This window comes from Acanthochromis polyacanthus, chromosome 5 (genome assembly GCF_021347895.1).
Source record: "Acanthochromis polyacanthus isolate Apoly-LR-REF ecotype Palm Island chromosome 5, KAUST_Apoly_ChrSc, whole genome shotgun sequence".
NCBI lineage: Eukaryota > Metazoa > Chordata > Actinopteri > Pomacentridae > Acanthochromis > Acanthochromis polyacanthus.
Genome location: NC_067117.1, coordinates 36,338,357 through 36,357,483, shown reverse-complemented (window position 1 = coordinate 36,357,483; position 19,127 = coordinate 36,338,357). Strand labels below are relative to the sequence as shown.

General features: G+C 41.2%; 1 protein-coding gene across 3 annotated transcripts in view; it reads right to left on the bottom strand.

The window, feature by feature from the left end:
- Positions 1-19,127, bottom strand: part of LOC110954544 (metabotropic glutamate receptor 4-like) — a 330,260-nt gene that overhangs the window by 177,906 nt on the left and 133,227 nt on the right. For all 3 annotated transcript variants that reach the window (XM_051948293.1, XM_051948292.1, XM_051948291.1), the window contains exon 3: positions 3,417-3,633. In XM_051948293.1, the coding sequence (XP_051804253.1) occupies positions 3,417-3,633 (217 nt within the window). The remainder of the gene's footprint in view (positions 1-3,416; positions 3,634-19,127) is intronic.

Below are 19,127 nucleotides of genomic sequence, written 5' to 3'. Positions count from 1 at the left end.
CCAGAAAGCAAAAACAGTACATTGAAACAGACACACAACACACTGCTGCACTGGATATCGAACTGTGCAATTTTCAGCCATGCTTCTATCCCACTCTGCATTTGTAAGTTTTAAGTTTCTTTTACATAATTGAAGTATAAATAATTATTTGTTTTATTTCATAAATAACTCATTCGACTCAATTGACAGAAACAAAATGTTCCAAATTGCACTGGCATATGGAATCTATCTGCCGATTGTTAAAGCAATAAAAGTTATGTATGTCAACACTTCTGCAGTCAAGGGCAACACAGATCTCTTCTCCATAGACACTGGAGTGTTTCAAGGAGACCCTCTTGTGCCTTTCCTCTTCATCATCTGCCTAGACTATGCACTAAAGAATGCAATGTTGCCCTCCGATGGTCTGGCCCTAAAGCATCGTCAAAATAGAAGACACCCTGAAGAAGTCCTCCCAGAACTTGCAATTCGCCGATGATATTGCCCTCTTGGAAAACAATCTCAGTGAAGCAGAAGACCTTCTGCATTGGGTAGAGTAAGAAACAAGACAGATCAGACTCTTCCTGAATGCTTGGCAAGATGAAGTTTATGCACCTTAACCCAACATCTTAGGAGACATTGTATGCACTAGATTGATTTCCTATATCTTGGAGGCTACACCAACACAGCACGTGATATAGAAGCAAAAATTGGTAAAGCTTGGGGAGCATTGCAACCTTCTGTCAAAGATATGGGCATCTCTTATTGAAAGGGCAACCAAAATGAGAGTATTCAAGGCTTCGGTGGAATCCATCTTGGCTTCGTGGATCTCACTCCTGGTTACTAATGAAGACACTCTCAAAAAGAACTGATGGAACTTATACCAGAATGTTTTGGATGGCACAAAACATCTCCTGGAAATCACACCTCACCGACAAGTTGCTATATGGCTATACTATTAGAAGGGCTGGCAGGCCAAGCACAATATTAAAGAAGTTGCTAGAACAGGGGTCGGCAACCCGCGGCTCCGGAGCCACATGCGGCTCTTTCAGCCCTCTGTTGTGGCTCCCTGTAACTTTGGAAAATAAATTTTTCTGCCTTTCAGGTGCGTTAAATGCATTTTAATATAGAGTTGTACTGTGAAATTACCGCTCTTATTTTGTCGTGTCACTCCACCGGATGTGTTGCTGGGGTTTTTTCCCCTGTGACATGAGAGCGCAAACTGATGCAGAGAAACAACATGGATCTTCAGATTCCCACACATTTCATGCCTTTTTTTGTTTTACTCCTGGAGATGCAACGCCTGTAGTTTCACATCGTTTTGTACTCAAGAATGGCAAGCCTGTATATTAAAGCTCCACTCCAAGAAAGACACGTCTTGTCTTTGAGTCAAAAGTACTCATGATAGGGTAATACACGTTACTCGCAAGAACACGGCTCGATGTCACATCCAGGCAGCAGGTCAGAGAGTAAGATGAGTGTCGTCTTGGAAAATAGGTCAGCGACTTACCGGAGAAAAGTTATTAGCTTAAGATAAATAGATTTTACAAGTTAAATAGACATTCGCAAAATATTGATTTCCAGCTAACATTACGTAACATGTGAGGTCCAGGAGCAAAAATGACATTAACCAAGCAAGATAAATATTAGTGGAAGGACACAATTAAAAAAATGAATCTATCTAATTAGAGGCTTTGTAATTAATTAATCACGACTGATTAACAAGGGCATAGAGGTAAAAAAGCGATATATGCAGTGTTGTCTTCATTTTAAATGCCAAAAGGATTTTGCGGCTCCCGGTGTTTTCTTTTCTGTGGGAAACGGGTCGAAATGGCTCTTTGAGTGTAAAAGGTTGCCGACCCCTGTGCTAGAAGAAGACATGGATCTGGAAGGCAACTATCTTCTGACTGCAATGTTGGACAGCGGAAGCTGGTCAAAGAACTTTATTCATGTCATCGATTCTGTCTGATGCAATTGACTGATTTTTAAAATTCTGTAGTTGCATTTTTGTTTAATTCTGATATTGTGGCATATTTTCCATATTTTGTTGTATGTTATATGCTTATAAATTCCTGAATTTGTATTTTTATTTCCTATTAATGTTTGAATAGATAAAATGTAAAACTGCATTTGAGGAGATGAAGATGGAGGACTGCAGCTGCAGCTGATACACTGCCTTCACTGCGCAGCTAGAGAAGACCAGCCGTAATATTTTTAAGGTTCCAAACACAGTCTTTTTATCACACTGACAAACAATCTTTATTCTGTAATTTTTGACTCAATGACCTTTAGATGCTTCAGTAATTGGACCCTAAACTCTTCCATAAGTGAGTAAAAAAAAAAGCCCCGTATAAGAATCAGTGTGCTTTTATAGCATCTTTGTAATTTTGATTAAGAATAATCATTTGTATTATTGTTTGTATTACGGTATATTTTGGTCAATACAATAATGATTTCATGTTTGAAATATGTTTATTTTTCATTTTATAACAGATTTTGAACATTTAGATGATTGATAAGAATATTACACAGAACAGCAATAGAAAAATGTCAACATCCATTTTGTTGACATTTTTCCAGTCTTTTCCTCCAGCTGTTGCTACTCTTTATCCCTCCAAGTTTGTACACTTCATCACCTCTTCTATGATATTACCAGTGATAAAGAGCTTGGGGTAGTAGTACAAAAAATACAATTTCTTAAAGAGTATAAAATGTAACTTAAAAATTTAAATGGATTTAGGTCAAAAACATGTTTTTGTGAGGAATAGCTGGAATATATGAAATGAGAGCAATTTTTCATTACAAAGATATTACAAGAAGGCAACCTCACTTTTTGACACACTTATACATCTAAGAGGTTAGAGAGTAGTTTGATTTTTCTACAATAAAATCAATAATTAGATACTGGTTCCGCTAAAAAAATCTGTGAAATCAAATGTAAATAATACAAGCTATTCTGCCTGGTAATGAAAGGAGAGTTGCATTCGTAAATTCTGAAGGACTTTTAGATCTTACATCTACATTTAAAAACATTTCAAAATAGCTACAACACAATGAGATGGTGGAAGAGAGAGAGGATTGCAGCAGCAACAATCTGACAAAAAATATGAAAGTAGGAGTATCAAAGGTCACAAGCAGGGGAACAGTTTAGTGTGTTAAGGTTTGGATGCATTTTTTCTCATTTGTGAGGGGGGTTTTCTCTAGCTAAAACCACAGTATAGTGATCTTGTAGTGAGCTGTAACAAAACAGACATTCTGTGAGTCAACCCTCTGGCTGTTTGCATGATCTTGGATGAGATTTAACATTTGACCTCACTAATTGATTTTTGTTTGCAGGTCTCGGAGCTTCACCTATCTAAAATACAGCAAGTTTGCACGGCTGTCTTCCCATGCCTCGTTCTAGACAGGCAGCAGTGATATATGAGGGCCACTGTACTCACCATCCTCCCGAGACTTCTGAATGAAAGCATCAACCCCGCTCTCGCCATAGTTCCCCTCTGAGGCCACTGTGGACACATAGTTCCAGCGCATGGCCTTGACGATGTCTACCATGGCCTGGGCCTGGTAGGTGTCTGGAGGCACCACGCGGGAGAAGAAATCATATCGGGTGTTGTCACTGAGCTCTGGAGCTGTGGAGGCGTAGCTCACCTGGGGTATCTGCACACAGAGAAACATCGATAATATTATGAGCTTGAAGTAGCTTATGGTGAAAACAGTCGTGGGACGAGAGTGAAGAATATGGGGCCAAGGCAATGCAAGTTTATTTGTTCTGCACTTTTCAACAACCAGGGAATTCAAAGTGCTTTACATGAGACAGAAAAGGCATTAAGGAAAGATATAAAAGAGACACAAAGTTATAGAAACAGACACAAATAGGATAAAAGAAAACTGGCAATAAAAACAGGATGAAATAGAATAAGACAGTTTAAACAAAGGAATAAAAATTGTGTTGAAGTCACAGTGCAGTTCGAATTACCCCAAATTTCTTTTCATTGAAGTTTTTTTTACATTTTCTTTTAGTTTGTCTTACCAGTGTGTTTCAGATATGCTATTCATGCAGACTGAATGCTGCCTCTCCATTTTCAGTTTGCACTAAGGGACAGTAAGCAGATCCACAGAAGATCAGAAATATATTTTGGCCCTAAACTATATAGTGTTTTGAGGACCAACAGCCAAATTTTAAACTTAAGAAGTGGAGTGATGTGATCCATTTTCCTGGTCTCAGTGGAGCAGTGCTCTGAATAAAATGTTGCATCCGAGACCTGTAAAGACATGGAGCTACTAAAGATAAATGTAAATTTTCTTAATCCTGCTGAGGCTAAAGTCCTTTAATTCTTGATTTAATGTTATGATAATAAATGATTGATTTTATACTTGTTGTAGCCCTGTAATAAATTTTGTAAATGTAAGAAAGTTGCTCAATATCCCGTGGTCTCCTTTACAAAGATTTTTGTTAAATGCACTTTATTGTGTATTTTTACAAAATTTTTTACATATCCATCTCTGCAGCAAAAAGTGCTCTGAGACCTGGTGAATGTGTAAAATGTTGGTGTAATTCCCTAGATTTTAGATGGAAAAACAATAATTAGTCTGTCTGATCTGGTTTCAATCTACCGCCAATCAAAAGTGAATATGCAATCATAGCGCCAGCGCCACAATAGGCTCTATAGAGTTATTGTGGCTATTAAAATGTAGATCTCAGTGATCAAACACACCAGAATTTCTTGCCTATGTTTAAACTCTCTTTACACTTATCAGTGTGTATTTAAGTTGCATATTTACATTTTTTTTTCAATAAAAAATAATCTATTCCAGCTCCTGAAATGTTCTCTTTCCCTACTAATTATGGCTCGAGCACACTAGCTCACCTCAAACTCACCAAAACTATTTGCTCTACACAATAGCACGTTGCAATACTGGAATAATTTAGATACACATTTTCCAACTAGAAACTGATTTGGAAGAATAATAATACTGGAAGCCCCGCTGTGGTTGGTTCCTTACATTTGTTCTGGGTTTCTGAGAGTCCTCATTACACTGCAGATTCAGGTAAGAAATGCTTATTTGGCTCATGACATAGCATATTAAAAACACTATATGGACACCTTAACAAGGTAAAAACTTGAGTTTCACTTGGGGAGGTCTGTCACAGTGGCAGCCGAATCTGGAAAGTGACTTGCTCTTCTTTGGCTCCAAAAAAATAATTATCTCCAATTTATTGTTGACATGTGAGAAAAGCAGGAGTGATGAGCAGACTTTCTGTGAGATACCAGAGCCAGCAAACATCCTTCCTTTTCTGACTCAAAACAGAGCTAGTGATCTAGTGAACCCCCGCTGAGCCTTTTCTAATACCCAGCATCACTCCTCCCTTATGTGACAGCAGGCTGTCCGGTTCACAAGCTGAGATTATGAACATATAACACATACAAGCAGGAGTCACTTGTTTATCATAAACAAGCCTAAATTAGTTATAGCATCTAATCAAAGCATCGATTTTGAACTACAGAAAATGTTGGCATAGCTACAGCCTCTTACATTTATAAACAGGATTTATGATAGTTTTTTACATGTTCAGAGTACACTGCTGTAGCTTTTGGTTATTGATACATCAGTTAAATGTCAAATATTCAAAATCAAAAATAATTTCTAAGATGAATAGTTAATAACAATCAAACACGCATATTTCAGAAAGACTATATTGAAAATACAGACCCCAAAATGCTAGTGGAACTTTAAGAGCTGTGTTTTATATATGTCAGGGTAGAGACTGCGATTTGGGTCTCTAGCAGTAGAGACTGCGATCGCAACCTCTACCAGTAGAGACTGCAATTGCAATCTCTACCAGTAGAAACTCCAATCCTACCAGTAGAGATTTGTCAGGACTAAGGTTAGACTTTTAAGGTTAGGGTCAGGGGTCAGGGCAGGGGACAGATTTAAAGTTCCTTCTCGACTGGTAGGATTGGAGTTTCTACTGGTAGAGACTCCAATCGCAATCTCTACTGGTAGAGACTCCAACTCTACCAAATCACAGTCTCTACCCTGACATATATATATACTACCTTTCAAAAGTTTGGGGTCACCCAGGGAATTTCAAATTGTCCATGAGAACTCACACTTTTATTCATGTGCTAACAATATTGCAGAAGGATTTTCTAATCATCAGTTAGCCTTTCAACACCATTAGCTAACACAATGTACCATGAGAACACAAAAGTGGTGGTTGCTGGAAATGGACCTCTATACCCATATGTAGATATTCCATTAAAAATCAGCTACTTTCAGCTAAAATAGTCATTTACCACACAAACAATATCTAGACTGTATTTCTGATTGATTTAATGTTATCTTCATTGAAAAAATGTCTTTCTTTCAAAAATAAGGACATTTCTAAGTGCCCCCAAATTTTTGAATGGTAGTATAGTAAGTCTGAATGTTTAGTAAAACATTGACATAGGAGCAAATACTCTGTTTTTTACTTAGAAGTAATGTAAATACTGCAGAGATACTGTGCAGTTTCAGGTTTCTGCTGCACCCACTGCTAAAAAGATTTTACTGATTTGTGTGCTGAAGAGAGAAAAAAACATTACATAAGAAACTTAAATAGGGAAATAAATAGGTCAGGTAAGGCACAAAGCCTTTCTTGAGTGACCGTAATTATATATGAGCTTTTTCTCATAGTTGTGTGTCCACAGGAGACTGTTTTCAGAGACTGCACCGTGTCAGTTTTTGTAATAGGTAAACTGTATTCGTGCAAATGGATTTTTTCATCCCTGTGGCACACAGTGAACAAAATAGGCAGAAGGCAGTGGTGTTTCCTGGTAATGATACACAGTGTGCCTTTTGATGAGGATCTGTCGTCATGTTTTTGTGTCCCTGAACAAAATGAGGAGAAGGTGTACTCACAAAACATGATCCTAATGAAAATAGCCCTGTTTTCCCTCTAGATGCCTCTTTGCTACATGCAGCATTTCATTATCACAGACAGCAAACCCCAAGGCTGGGACACACTCAGAAACAGATAACCCTCGATATTAAACATCTGACTTAAAGGCAACGTCCGCTCACTAAGATGAACGCCAGTGTGGCCCACCTCACTTACTTGGGTAAAAGTATATGTCAATAAAAAACAGAACTGGACTACCAATCTTCTCTGGCCATTGGCTGCAGATTGGCTATGACACAGTGAATACAAGAAGAGAACAGAGACTAGAAAAAAAGCAAATAGTTGTTGAGAGATGGGTTTTTAGAAGGGATCTAGTAAATGATAAGTGAGACTAATGACTGTGCATAAAGCAGTCATTTTCTCAGTGTCTTAGATGTTAGATGCTGTTCCAGAGGCTGCTTTGGGTGGCAAGAATATCAAGGCTCCCCTCGAATCATTAAAATGGTTTAACATCGCTGACAGAGGTCACTATGTAGCAGTGAGTCATTGTGCATAAATGCCAAAGAGCCCAAGCAATAGACTATTTAAAGGTGTTGAAGTGTGTTATAGACATAAGAATGATACAAAGTAGTTGAACTTCAGTCAAAAATTTAAAGGTACATGTCTACAGAATATAAACCATTTATGGGGTAAAAACAGTTCAACAGGATGATATGAATCCTTAAATCTATCACAATCTAACACAATTTCTATTCAAATAAAATGGCAAGACCAGAGAGAAGAGTGAATTTAATTTATTTCTAATACTTTATGATGATCAAATCTGCATACAGGCCATGGCGACTAAAGTAAGGTTAACACTTGGTGATATAATTTTCCAACTTCTTGAATTGTAAGCTTATCAGTATGTTTCGGTTATCTGCTATTCAGTTGGTATTACTTTGTTTCATTTTGCATAATATGTTTCTGTATGCCTATGTTTCAGGATGGATTGAATCTGATGTTGTGTTCTAATTACAAACTAAAAAAAAGTGACAAAATGAAGTATGGTTAAAGCTAACAGTATCTACAAAAATGATCAATATTTGAGCTATGGATGAATCCTATTCTCCCACAATGCAATGCACAAAGAAAATGGAGTCACTGCTGACAGGTAGAAAAATAAATGAATTATGGCTAGAGGTGAAGTAAGCCTCAGATTTTAAGAAAAAAAAATGTCTGCTGTCTTGACATTCTGCTCACAGGTATAATTACTTCAAGGAATGCTAAGCAAAGCTATGTGATAATCCATGTGCGTTTAGTTTGTTTGTCCATCTGTTAGCAACATCACTCAAAACAGACCAACAGATTTGGATAAAATTTTCAGGGAAGGTCAGAAATGACACAAGGACCACATAAGATTTTGACAGTAATGTGGCTTATAGTATGGATCCACAGATTTGGTAAAAAATTTCTGTATCATTGCGAGGTAACGCCATGGTGTTACTGTAACTATGACAACAAATGAATACTACATCAGCTGCCTGCTGACGATCACATGATTGCGATCCTACTACAAATCCACCAGCCTTGTCAGAATACAGTGCTCTCTGAGTGCTTTTCTCTTTATATAGTTAGTATATAAAGCGTGTTGATATTTTTGTACAGAAACAGATAACATGTATAATATGACACAATTATTATGTAATACATACTGTATGTCACTATTGAAAGCATTCATTTTTTGTGTTATACGTAGGTTGTTATATCACAAAATAAATTTGTAAAACCCGTTTGATGCACAATCTGAGGTGAAATGAGTTGGTTTCTTTTGAGCTTCAATAAAAAAACGAGGGGAAAAAAAGACAATCTTCAATATAAGGTACACTGGGTTTGCTGGTTTGTGGTATTTTAAGTCCCATGTAGGAGAACCTTATCCATGCTCGCCCAAGCTACCCCATCTGTGTTTGAAATGTATTCATGAAGACAGGTTAGAGGCCACAGTCGCTGAGATACTTCACTCTAGTACCAGAACCTTAAAATGATCCCCTGAGCGAGCTGCAGTAAGGGAAAACATGAAATAATGGTATGGAATGTATAATAATGGAATAGAGTGTATTCATTGGCTGGAATTTTCAAAAGCACACCTAACCAACCATAACATATGACTGATAGATGTTACTTTAAGGGGACAAAACAAGACAGAAAGGGGTTGCTTGGCTGAAAGGCTCCTAGAGAAAGTAATTTGCCGTGTATTGGTGTTGGTGGCATTTCTAACAAGCTCTACAAGCATAACCATAAGTGCTTTAAATACTTTACAAAAAAAATGCTTTATTCAGTTAAATAAACCCCATGTGTCGCTGTAACTGAGGTTATTATGTTGTAGTGTTATTGTAATTAAAAAATAAATTATTCTACAAATTAAAGCCCTTTTTTCATTTGTTTTCTTCTTTATCCTGTTGTCCCTTTTGTTGTCTTCTCCTCTGCTAGGTCACTCACAGAGACAGACAGACAGAAAGATAAAGAGACAGACAGACATATTAAATAGGACTACGAGTCCTGCAAAAGAGCCACATGAGGCCTGCACTGCAGCAAAAGATCAAGGGTTTGTTCAAATTATATTGACAGAAACCTTCCAAGGTGGCCTCCTGAATAGGGGATCACTCATAAGTATGCACAGTGTGACACATGGATTAAGATCTAGAGCATCTCATTATTTACCTTGCATCAGAAATGAACAAAAGTGAGTGAAGAAGATCTTTCTGTGGATAACTGTGAACAAATCTGTTCCTGGCAAGCGCCTTTCTCAGCTGTGATGTGCATCATGTACAGAGCTGTTTAATTGTTGTGACTATTAGCACGTACAGTCAGCAGTTGATAATGGCAGATTTCTGTTACACCATGTCAGTGTGACATCTGTTAGCTGCTGTTGAGGTGAAAAGATGTTTTTTGCCAGCAAAGACGTGTGAATTTTTCATTTTGATGGGAATACTTCATGACTTGACTTTGTGCTGTTTGTACTTAGTCCCTGGGTTTGTGAATGCAGTGGGGGAAAAAGTTACGAATGTGACGGAATTTGATGGTCATGTATTCAGTGTGATTCACATCTCAGGTGCATGTGTTGTTATGGCTATGAAAAGAACCTCTTCCTGCTGCACCAGTCTATGTTTGCTATTGAGGTCTTCATTGTAAAAATTAGTACAACATAACATAACAATCTATTATTTGAATTTGTGTGGCAAGGCTCAGACATTTAGCTGTAGAGTTGTATGCATTAGTTCCATCCATGTGAACCATCTCCACAAACTGACAACATACTCATTAAAATTTTACCAATTGATATCAAGATATTTAGTGGCATCATTTTCAAATATCCTTTCCTAGTGACTCACCTAAAACTCATATCTTGGCATAGAAATATGGTGTCGCCTACTTTTATGTTTTACAGCACTATTTAGAACCTTTTAGGGACTTTCTGGTGTCACATTTTTCTCAAGTGTTTGCTTTGTTGAGCATCCTGTAGAGATGAGGAGCAACTTAATGATGATAATGTTGAGACCTGTGGTGTAGGTGCAATATTTTTCTGTGCAAATGATGCTGGCATGCAAAATAGCTGACTATATTTGCATCTGTAATTCAGACACCTGACAGATCCTTGCAACCTGCAGTGTGGCTAAAATGCAGAGCATCTGCTTCAGTCAAGCTGCATATGGAAAACATGGATGGGTAAACATAGTTTATCCTTACTACTTGGCAATCTCATGGCACCACTGGAGAACACTGACTTTCAACATTGCATGAGCTAATTCTTCATGACTTATGACAGTGGCAATATAACAAATCACAGTGCAATAACAATATCCCAGTTAAATTAGTCATAAATAAGCAGTTCTAGGATTACACATCAGAGCCAATCCTATATACTGCTTAAAAACACATTATGAAGAAATAAAACATTTACATTGTAATTACAACTGTAATAATTAATTGACAAACTGATTAGTCAATCAACAGAAAATGATTCTGCAACATTTCTGATCATCTGTTTAAGATACCCTGTGGAGTTCCTGCTCTGGCAGCCCTCTTTTTTGAGTTTTGTTCTTCTCATTCCTACACGCAAGATGGTAATGAGACACACAGTCGTACAACGTCTTCACATTCAGATTTACAGGTGGTGGTGAAGCATCCAGATGTGCAGCAAGGTGTAACCAAAGGCAGGTAAAAAGAAGAACACTCACTTGGAAACATGGATGTAAACAAAGGCAGTTTTCAAACTTTTAAAAGAAGCTTTGCAAATGTTTTAAATGGAAGACCTCAAGGATGCACACAGTGCATTTTGAAGAGAGAAGCTTGAATTATAGTCCTATCAGATCTGCATTGTAGCAAGAGGAATATGCTGCTGTGAGCATTTGCACTTGTGCAATAGTGTATCTGTGTCACTGTTTGGGGAGTAATTTCCACTGTGTTGACTTTCTTTGTGTATTTCTAACAATAGTGACTAACAGCAGAGTTATGAACATCTGGCTACACAGGCGTAATACTGGTTACTGTGTTTGCATTATAAGAAAGACAGATACAATGTGGCCTATTACATATTACAGTTCATTTTACAGAAGCATTTTCTTTGTTCACATCATTATGCTGTGCTTATTAATAGAGAGGAGACCAGCTACACTTATCGCCATCCTCATCACCACAACATGGAGGTACATTTCTAGTGAGATGCATGTCAGCTATGGTGCACCAACAGTCATGCACATGCACACATAGCCCTAAAGGGGGGCTTCAGCCCCTGCCCTTTTTTGCCTCGTATTGAAAAGTGCCCTCTTTTGCCCCTTTTAAAAAATATATATATTGTGGAGGTTGGAGAAAAGGAGATGAAAATTGCAGGAGTCTCAACAACTTTTATTTCAGCTCCACCTTTCTTCTCTCGTGCACAACTTAACGGGCCACAACAACGTCCTCCCGCCTAAACCCGGAGGTCCAAAAAACCTTGTTTTTTGTCCCTTCAAAATAAAACTGTCCTTTGTGTGTGAGACCTAAATCTAATGTGCACCACACAGGCCCCCCCAGAACACACAAAGGAAACACAAAAACAGAACATGCAAGTAGCAAATCTTCAAACATACCGCCTAGGTAAACGAACCACTCTACCCCTGCGGGTGCATATAACAACATCGCGCAGCGGGCTGGCATGTGGTAAAGAGTCACTGTCCTGTATCAGCGTAGGTGGACGGCCACGGCGGGCAGGATGAGCCGGCTCCACGTCATCCCCCTGGAGCACATGAGCAGGCTTCAGATGATCCACAAAAAAACACGGTCCTGACCCGACCCCATCTCAATTAGAAAAAATTTGTGTCCTGCTTCCAATACACGAAAGGGACCGTCATAAGGGGCCTGCAGAGGAGAGCGATGCGCATCATGCCGGATAAAAACATATTTGTCCAACATAAGGTCCTTAGGGATATATGACTGAGGGAGGCAGTGGTGTGCAGCTACCAGTGAAAAAACTCCAGCACCCCCTTTGCCACCAAACCTCCCCACAACCCCAGGATTCAAACCTGGAACATCAGCCCAGTGGTCTGTGGGTTGGAAGCAGTGGTGCGGTGAAGATTAACCCCCAAGCTCCCAGCTACCGCATTCCAGAGCTCCGAGGTAAACTGAAGGCACACCAAACCGCAACACCCAGGAGTAGATGAATGCCCGGGCAACCTCAGATGCGGTAGTAGAGGACAGGGGAACCGCTTCAAGCCACTGTGTGGTCCTGTCCACCATGGTCAGGAGGTGAGTAAACCCACGGGATGGGGGAAAAGGGCCAACCAGATCCACATGCACATGGTCAAAACGTCTCTCAGGAATGGGAAAGGGCCTCAAGGGAGATTTAACATGATGCTGTACCTTAGCACGCTGGCACGCCATGCACGTAGTAGTCCAAACTTTGACATCCTTTCTGAGACTGGGCCACACGAACCTGGCCCCCACCAGTTTGACCGATGCCTTAACACCAGGGTGTGACAGAGTGAACAGCCTCAAACACACGGCGGTGCCAAGCAGCGGGAACCAAAGGGCTCTGCCTGCCCATAGAAATGTCGCAAAGGAGGGACACCCCGGTGTCATGAAACGTGATATCCCTCAACCGCAAACTGGACTCGGCTGTGTGCAGCGCCGGCACCTCATCGTCCTTCCGCTGTTCTGCAGACATTCCAGTCCATACAGTCCATCCCCAAATGAACAGTGGAAATCTGGGCATGAGACAGGCAGTCAGCAACCAAGTTGTTCTTCCCAGCCACGTGTCGAATGTCTGTTGTAAACTCAGAAACAGCAGAAAGATGCCGCTGCTGCCACGCCGACCAAGGTTCGGACGTCTTAGCCATAGCAAATGTAAGGGGTTTATGGTCCACAAAGGCAGTAAACTCCCGGCCCTCCAAAAGGAACCTGAAGGGGCATGTGGCGAGGAAAAGGGCTAAGAGCTCCCTGTCGAATGTACTGTACTTCCTCTCAGATTCACACACCTTCCTGCTGAAAAAAGCTAGCAGCTGCCATGCCCCGTCAGACCACTGTTCACAAACCGCCCCGACGGCATAATCAGACGCATCGGAGGTCAGGGCAATGGGTGCAGATGGGTCAGGGTGAGCCAACAGGGCAGCATTGGCCAGCGCCGCCCTAGCTTCCTCAAAATCCAGCAACCTCTCCAGGGTCCACTCAATGTCCTGGTTACCTTTTTTCCCCTTCAACGCGTCGTATAAGGGGTGCATGATATGTGCAGCTCGGGGAATGAAACAGTTGTAAAAATTAACCATCCCCAAAAACTCCTGAAGGGGTTTCACCGAGCTAGGACGTGGAAAAGCCAAAACTGCTTCGACTTTGGCAGGGAGTGGCACAGCGCCCCGTCATGACACGCAGTGTCCCAGGAACTCGATTTCCGAAAGACCGAACAGACACTTAGCAGGAAAGCACAAACAGGAAAGGCATATCACGCAAGACAGAGTCCATGAGCCGCTGAAATGTCTGGGCTGCGCCCTTCAGGCCAAAAGGCATCCTCAAAAACTCGAACAGTCCAAAAGGAGTGATGACAGCAATTTTAGGGACAGCCTCTGCACGGACAGGCACTTGGTGATAACCTCTCACCAAGTCGACTTTGGAGAAGATGACCGCCCCTGCCAGGTGCACAGAAAAGTCCTGAATATGGGGGACTGTGTATCTGTCATCGGTGGTAGCGTTGTTGAGGCACTGGAAATCGCCGCAAGGCCGCCAGCCTCCAGCCTCCGTGGGACTTTGGAACCATGTGCAGTCCCTTGTCCATGTCTCAAAGTGTCGGCAGAGGAGGGGGGGACGATGCTCCGCTGCACCCCCAAATCCACGAGGAAACGACGTCCAGAAGCGCTGTCCTCAACGAAAAGCAGCTTATTGTCATTGTCACCGGTGCACGCAGCTGCTCGCGAGTGCCAGTCTGCTCGTTTCCCGGCCACTGAAAGGAACACGGTTGGACACATCGCCGAGCCTTCACTCCGAAGCGGCGGTGGAAGAAACACAGGCTGCTCTCCTTTGTCCGGAGCTCCATGACGGCAGCCACTTCCACCGAATCATCACCGTTGGACCCTTGGCAACAGGGCATCCACCGAAAACTGATGGGATGCTAGCAACAGTCTGTCAGCTTCTTTGGCCAAACCCCTATAATCTTTAGTGCGGATGAGGGGAGATTCGGTCAGAGCAGTGCGTACCTGAGGCGGGAGCTGGCGCAGGAACAAGTGGGTGAAAAGGAATGAAGTGTCACCGGAGCCCAGCAGTGTCAGCATATTCTCCATCAGCTCCGAAGGCTTGCTGTCTCCTAACCCACTCAGAGATAACAGCCGATCGGCCCGCTCCATATCCAAGAGCTGGTATGTCCGTATTAACTGAGCCTTTAGTGCTGCATACTTGCCGGCAGCTGGCGGGTCCTGTAGCACTCCCATAACACCACAATATAATAATGCGCACTGCATTAATACAACAACTGCACAAAAAAAACTGTCCCCCTTGGTATTTTCTTGTAATTCGGGGTTGTGCCACGTTGAGCCTGTCGCCTCTGTGTCTCGAGCCTCTGCCAGCCCTTCTACCTGTGACGTGCAGGTTAGTGCAGCTCAGCCACAGAGGCTGCGAGAGACAGAGAGAGCGCGTCCTGGTTTGTGACTGACCTGGTCAGAGAGAGAGAGAGAGAGACACGCTAAGCCAGTGTTTCTCAAAGTGTGAGGCGCGCCGCCTCCCTGGGGAGATGTGGAGGTGTCCCAGCAGGGGGGGCGTGACTCACCCGGGGAAAGAAGCTGAGATGTCTCTGCTAATAATAACACGGCCGTAATGTTGTTCATACGCGTAGATATGCTCTCTCGCGTGCACAATCACAAGCACGCACGGATAAATAAACTGAGCACGGCCGCAAATAAACTGTTCGCACACGAGAACACCACAAGGGCCCACAAGAGGAAATATTCAGAGTGTGTGAGACAGAACCTATATAGCATGTGCGCGGAGGAGGAAGATGAGCAGCAGGAGGAAGAGGGGCAGATGAGGATGCGCATTAATGCTTACAGGTTATTTTGGAGGAGATAGTGGGATAAATCTCCTCTTCTTCCTCCTCCTCTTCATCCACCTCCTACTCCTGCCCCGTCACCCCGAACCCCCCAATGCCGAGCTCCCATCCAGCCATCTGAAGGCACTGATCAGCACAGTCCACAGCCGTTGACAGCCTAGGGCCGGCCCAAGCTTTTATGGGGCCCTAAGCACAATTAGTTTTGAGGGGCCTCAACCCACCATCATAGTGTCACCTGTGATTTACTAAACAAAATTTTATTAAAATACTTTTATTTTAAATATGTATAATAAATTATTTTAAAAAAATATTTTATTTTGAAAAAAAATCATAATCTTCCAATCTCAATTTTAAAATATTTTAATCTTAAAATCTTAGTTATACGTCTTAATGTGTTAAAAATCCCTCCTTTTGGGGGGCCCTAACCCCAAGTTAGTTCGCTCTGTATGTTCATTGCCATGCCCACTGCCTCAACCTCGTCCTGGTCGAAAGTGCCAAATCAAGCCTGCACTTCATCACGTTCTTTAGCCTTGAGGAGAAGCTCTATGTGTTCTTCACAGCATCTCCAAAAAGGCACACTGCATTTACAACATGCCAAGAGGAGCTCCACCCTGGAGAATGTGCCATTCATTTACAGAAGCTATCCGACACAGGCTGGGCATGTAGAGAGAGAGCATTGAAGGCCCTTAACAAGGTAATGGATGCTGTGGTAAAGGTCCTGTCTGACATCACAGCCCAAGAGCCTCCAGATACTGCTGCTGGTGATGCAAGAATGTATCTTAATGCCATTGATTTTGAGTTCTTGCTATACCTTGCGATAGCCACCCCAATTTTTGATGCCACTGCACTTGCCTCTGATGCTCTGCAGAACCAGGGTATTGATCTGTCCACGGCTTACCGTGTTGTTGAGGGAGTGATGGATACCTTATCCAGCCACAGAACAGAAGAACAGTTTTCAAAACTGTTCAAGAATGCCATAGAAAAGGCAGAGGCTTCTGGGATCAGCATCCCCACAGTCCCCCCAGGACAGAAAAGGCAGAGAAAGGTCCCTGCAAAGTATGTGCACAGTTCTACTGCAGCCACAGTAGAACTTCAAATCAGTGGAAGAGTACTACAGAGTGAAGATGTACTATACATTCCTTGATGTTCTTTCTCAAGAACTTTATAGGAGATTTAAAGGAGATGGGAAGACACAGTCCTTCAAAGTTCTCAGTGCGCTTCACAGTTTGACGAAGGCCAGCAACTGGGTAGGGAAATATGCCATGGGTCCTGACTCTACGGAAGCTATTCACACATTGTGTGAATTGTATGGAGGAGAGGAAGAGAAGCTGAAGACAGAGCTCAGAGTTTTCCATGCGTCTTTCCAAGACACTCACACACTGAAGGGAATCCTAACAACTCTGAGAGACAACAGTGGACATGACATCTTCCCAACACTGGAAGAAATGATGAGAATATATGCCACGATTCCAGTGACCACTGCAACAGTAGAGAGGTCTTTCTCCAAGCTAAAGCTGGTCAAATATTCACTCTGAAGCTTATGCAAAGAAGAGAGTCTCTCTGATCTCCTTCTTCTCTCCATTGAAAAAGACATACCCATAAATCACAATGAGGTGATTAATATCTACAGGGACATGGCCCCCAGACGGCTACTGCTCTAAGGCCCCTGGAATGTTTGGCACCTGCTTTAAGGGAGGAAGGACTAATTTTGATATCTACATTTTTCCCAATTAGGCTAATAAGTTTGTTTTACTGCTTAGTGTCATATTCAGTTCTTATTAAAGAGTTCATCTTCAATAAACAGCCTAATAATCAACCAGTGTGTTGTTGCTTTGCACGTCTCTTAAACCTATAATGTGAGTAAACTAATGGTGATCATAATTGAAATGGCAATTGCATACCACTTTCACATAGGGATTAGTTAGTCTTCTTTAGTATCAGTACTTAATTATATAATGTAACATCATTTTCCAAATTGTAATTTATCATGTTATAATTTAATGTTATAGATTGTATTATATTATAATTTGTAATATTATAATTTCATTATAAATTATAAATTCATTTCATTAAGGACCGAAGAAAAAAAATTGCGCACATTGTGCCCTTTTTTGACTTTGAGCCCCTGCCCCTCTGAAATCATGTGCACATCCCTGCCAACAGTCAGGACTGTTTTCCAACATTTTTTAATCCAAATGGTTCTTTAATTTTCATATTTATTTTTCAGTCTAATCTCTGTATAGAAGAAACATGTTTTTATGAATTTTGGGATTCAAACTGCTCACCATTGCTCTGGCTCATCATTACAGACATCTCTTTATAACAAAACTGCCACAAAATGAAAAAAAAAGTGTTGAACCAATGTACAGGAGGATTCCCCCTGGCTTCCTCATCAGATTAGCAGGTACTTTACTACATTAGCATAATCAGATTTCAGGGAAACATGGGGATGTATTTTAACCTGCCCAACCTAAAGCGATAGTAAACATTTAGCAGTTCTGCCTGCTGCCTTCAGACAAGTATAAGAGTAGAAACAAAGAGTCTTAATCATTACACAACAAAACATCTGCCAGGCCCCAACATCTGAAAAGTTCAAGGTCTTGCTTTTGTGCTCTGTGAACAGTGGGCTTCGGCATTGTTTTGCTCTGTGGCAGAGAAAGCCAAGCTTGCAGAGCAAAAAGCTCCTAACTCACACTCAGCAGGAGCATTTTTGTGTTTTGGCTGCAGTACAGCAAAGGCTGCATTATACCTAAGTTTCGGTTGGTAAAAAAGCAGTGTGCTTACTACATTCAGACAAGAGATAATGCCTGCAGTTTTCTGCTCCAGCTTTGTGCAGATTGCATTTAGTGAAATTACTCCTTCTATTTAACTCTATAATGGTTACTGCAGGACTGCAATGGAAAGAACAATATTTAGAATGTCTTGATTTCATGCATGCCCAATATCTGCACAAACCCAGACGGTAACATCATTATTCCTTTCACACAACTCTGTTATTCAATTTATAGCCAGAAAAAGAAAATTAGGCCTAGACAGCAGCGAAGTTAGTTAAACTTTGCAGTCAGGGATGTGAGTGAACTCTTTGAGTGAAACGCACCACTTCAGAATCTAGGCTTTCTCCTTAATTGCTATCAGCTGCTGTTGACACTGAGGGGAGATTAAAGTTTCACTTTGTTACTGTCAGGGTAAGTGGAGCAGCAAATAGCTGAGCCTCCTGAATAGAAAACCAATTCTTGCATAATGATATAACAAAACAGATTCTCAGTGCTGTGGGAATGAACAACAACATAGCACTGAGGACAATGGAGACATTTGGCTATGATTCAAATTCATGCATTATTTGAGAAAGACCCAGTGTATTAGTGGAAATTAATTCATTATCTCCATTATTTTATTGGACTTTCACAGTGCTTAATTTCTTCTTTCTTCTGTGTTAGTGTGTTTATTTTTGATACACTGCACTGTTATAATGAGCTTAATTGAGCTGAAATGTTAAACTGTGAGTCCAGATAATGCTGCCTAATTTCAGTGCAGTCTGATAGAGTTGTGCCGTGTAGCCACACTGTCCATTGTCAAATGTTCAGCCCCAAAAGACTGATGATAAAAACTCTGAGCATGCTTTAGACCTTTTCATAATATTTCCATCTCGTAGATTTGACCTTTAATATTTTGACATTCGACGGAATTGAGACGAGAAGGCAAAGCCAATAACACTGAGCTCAT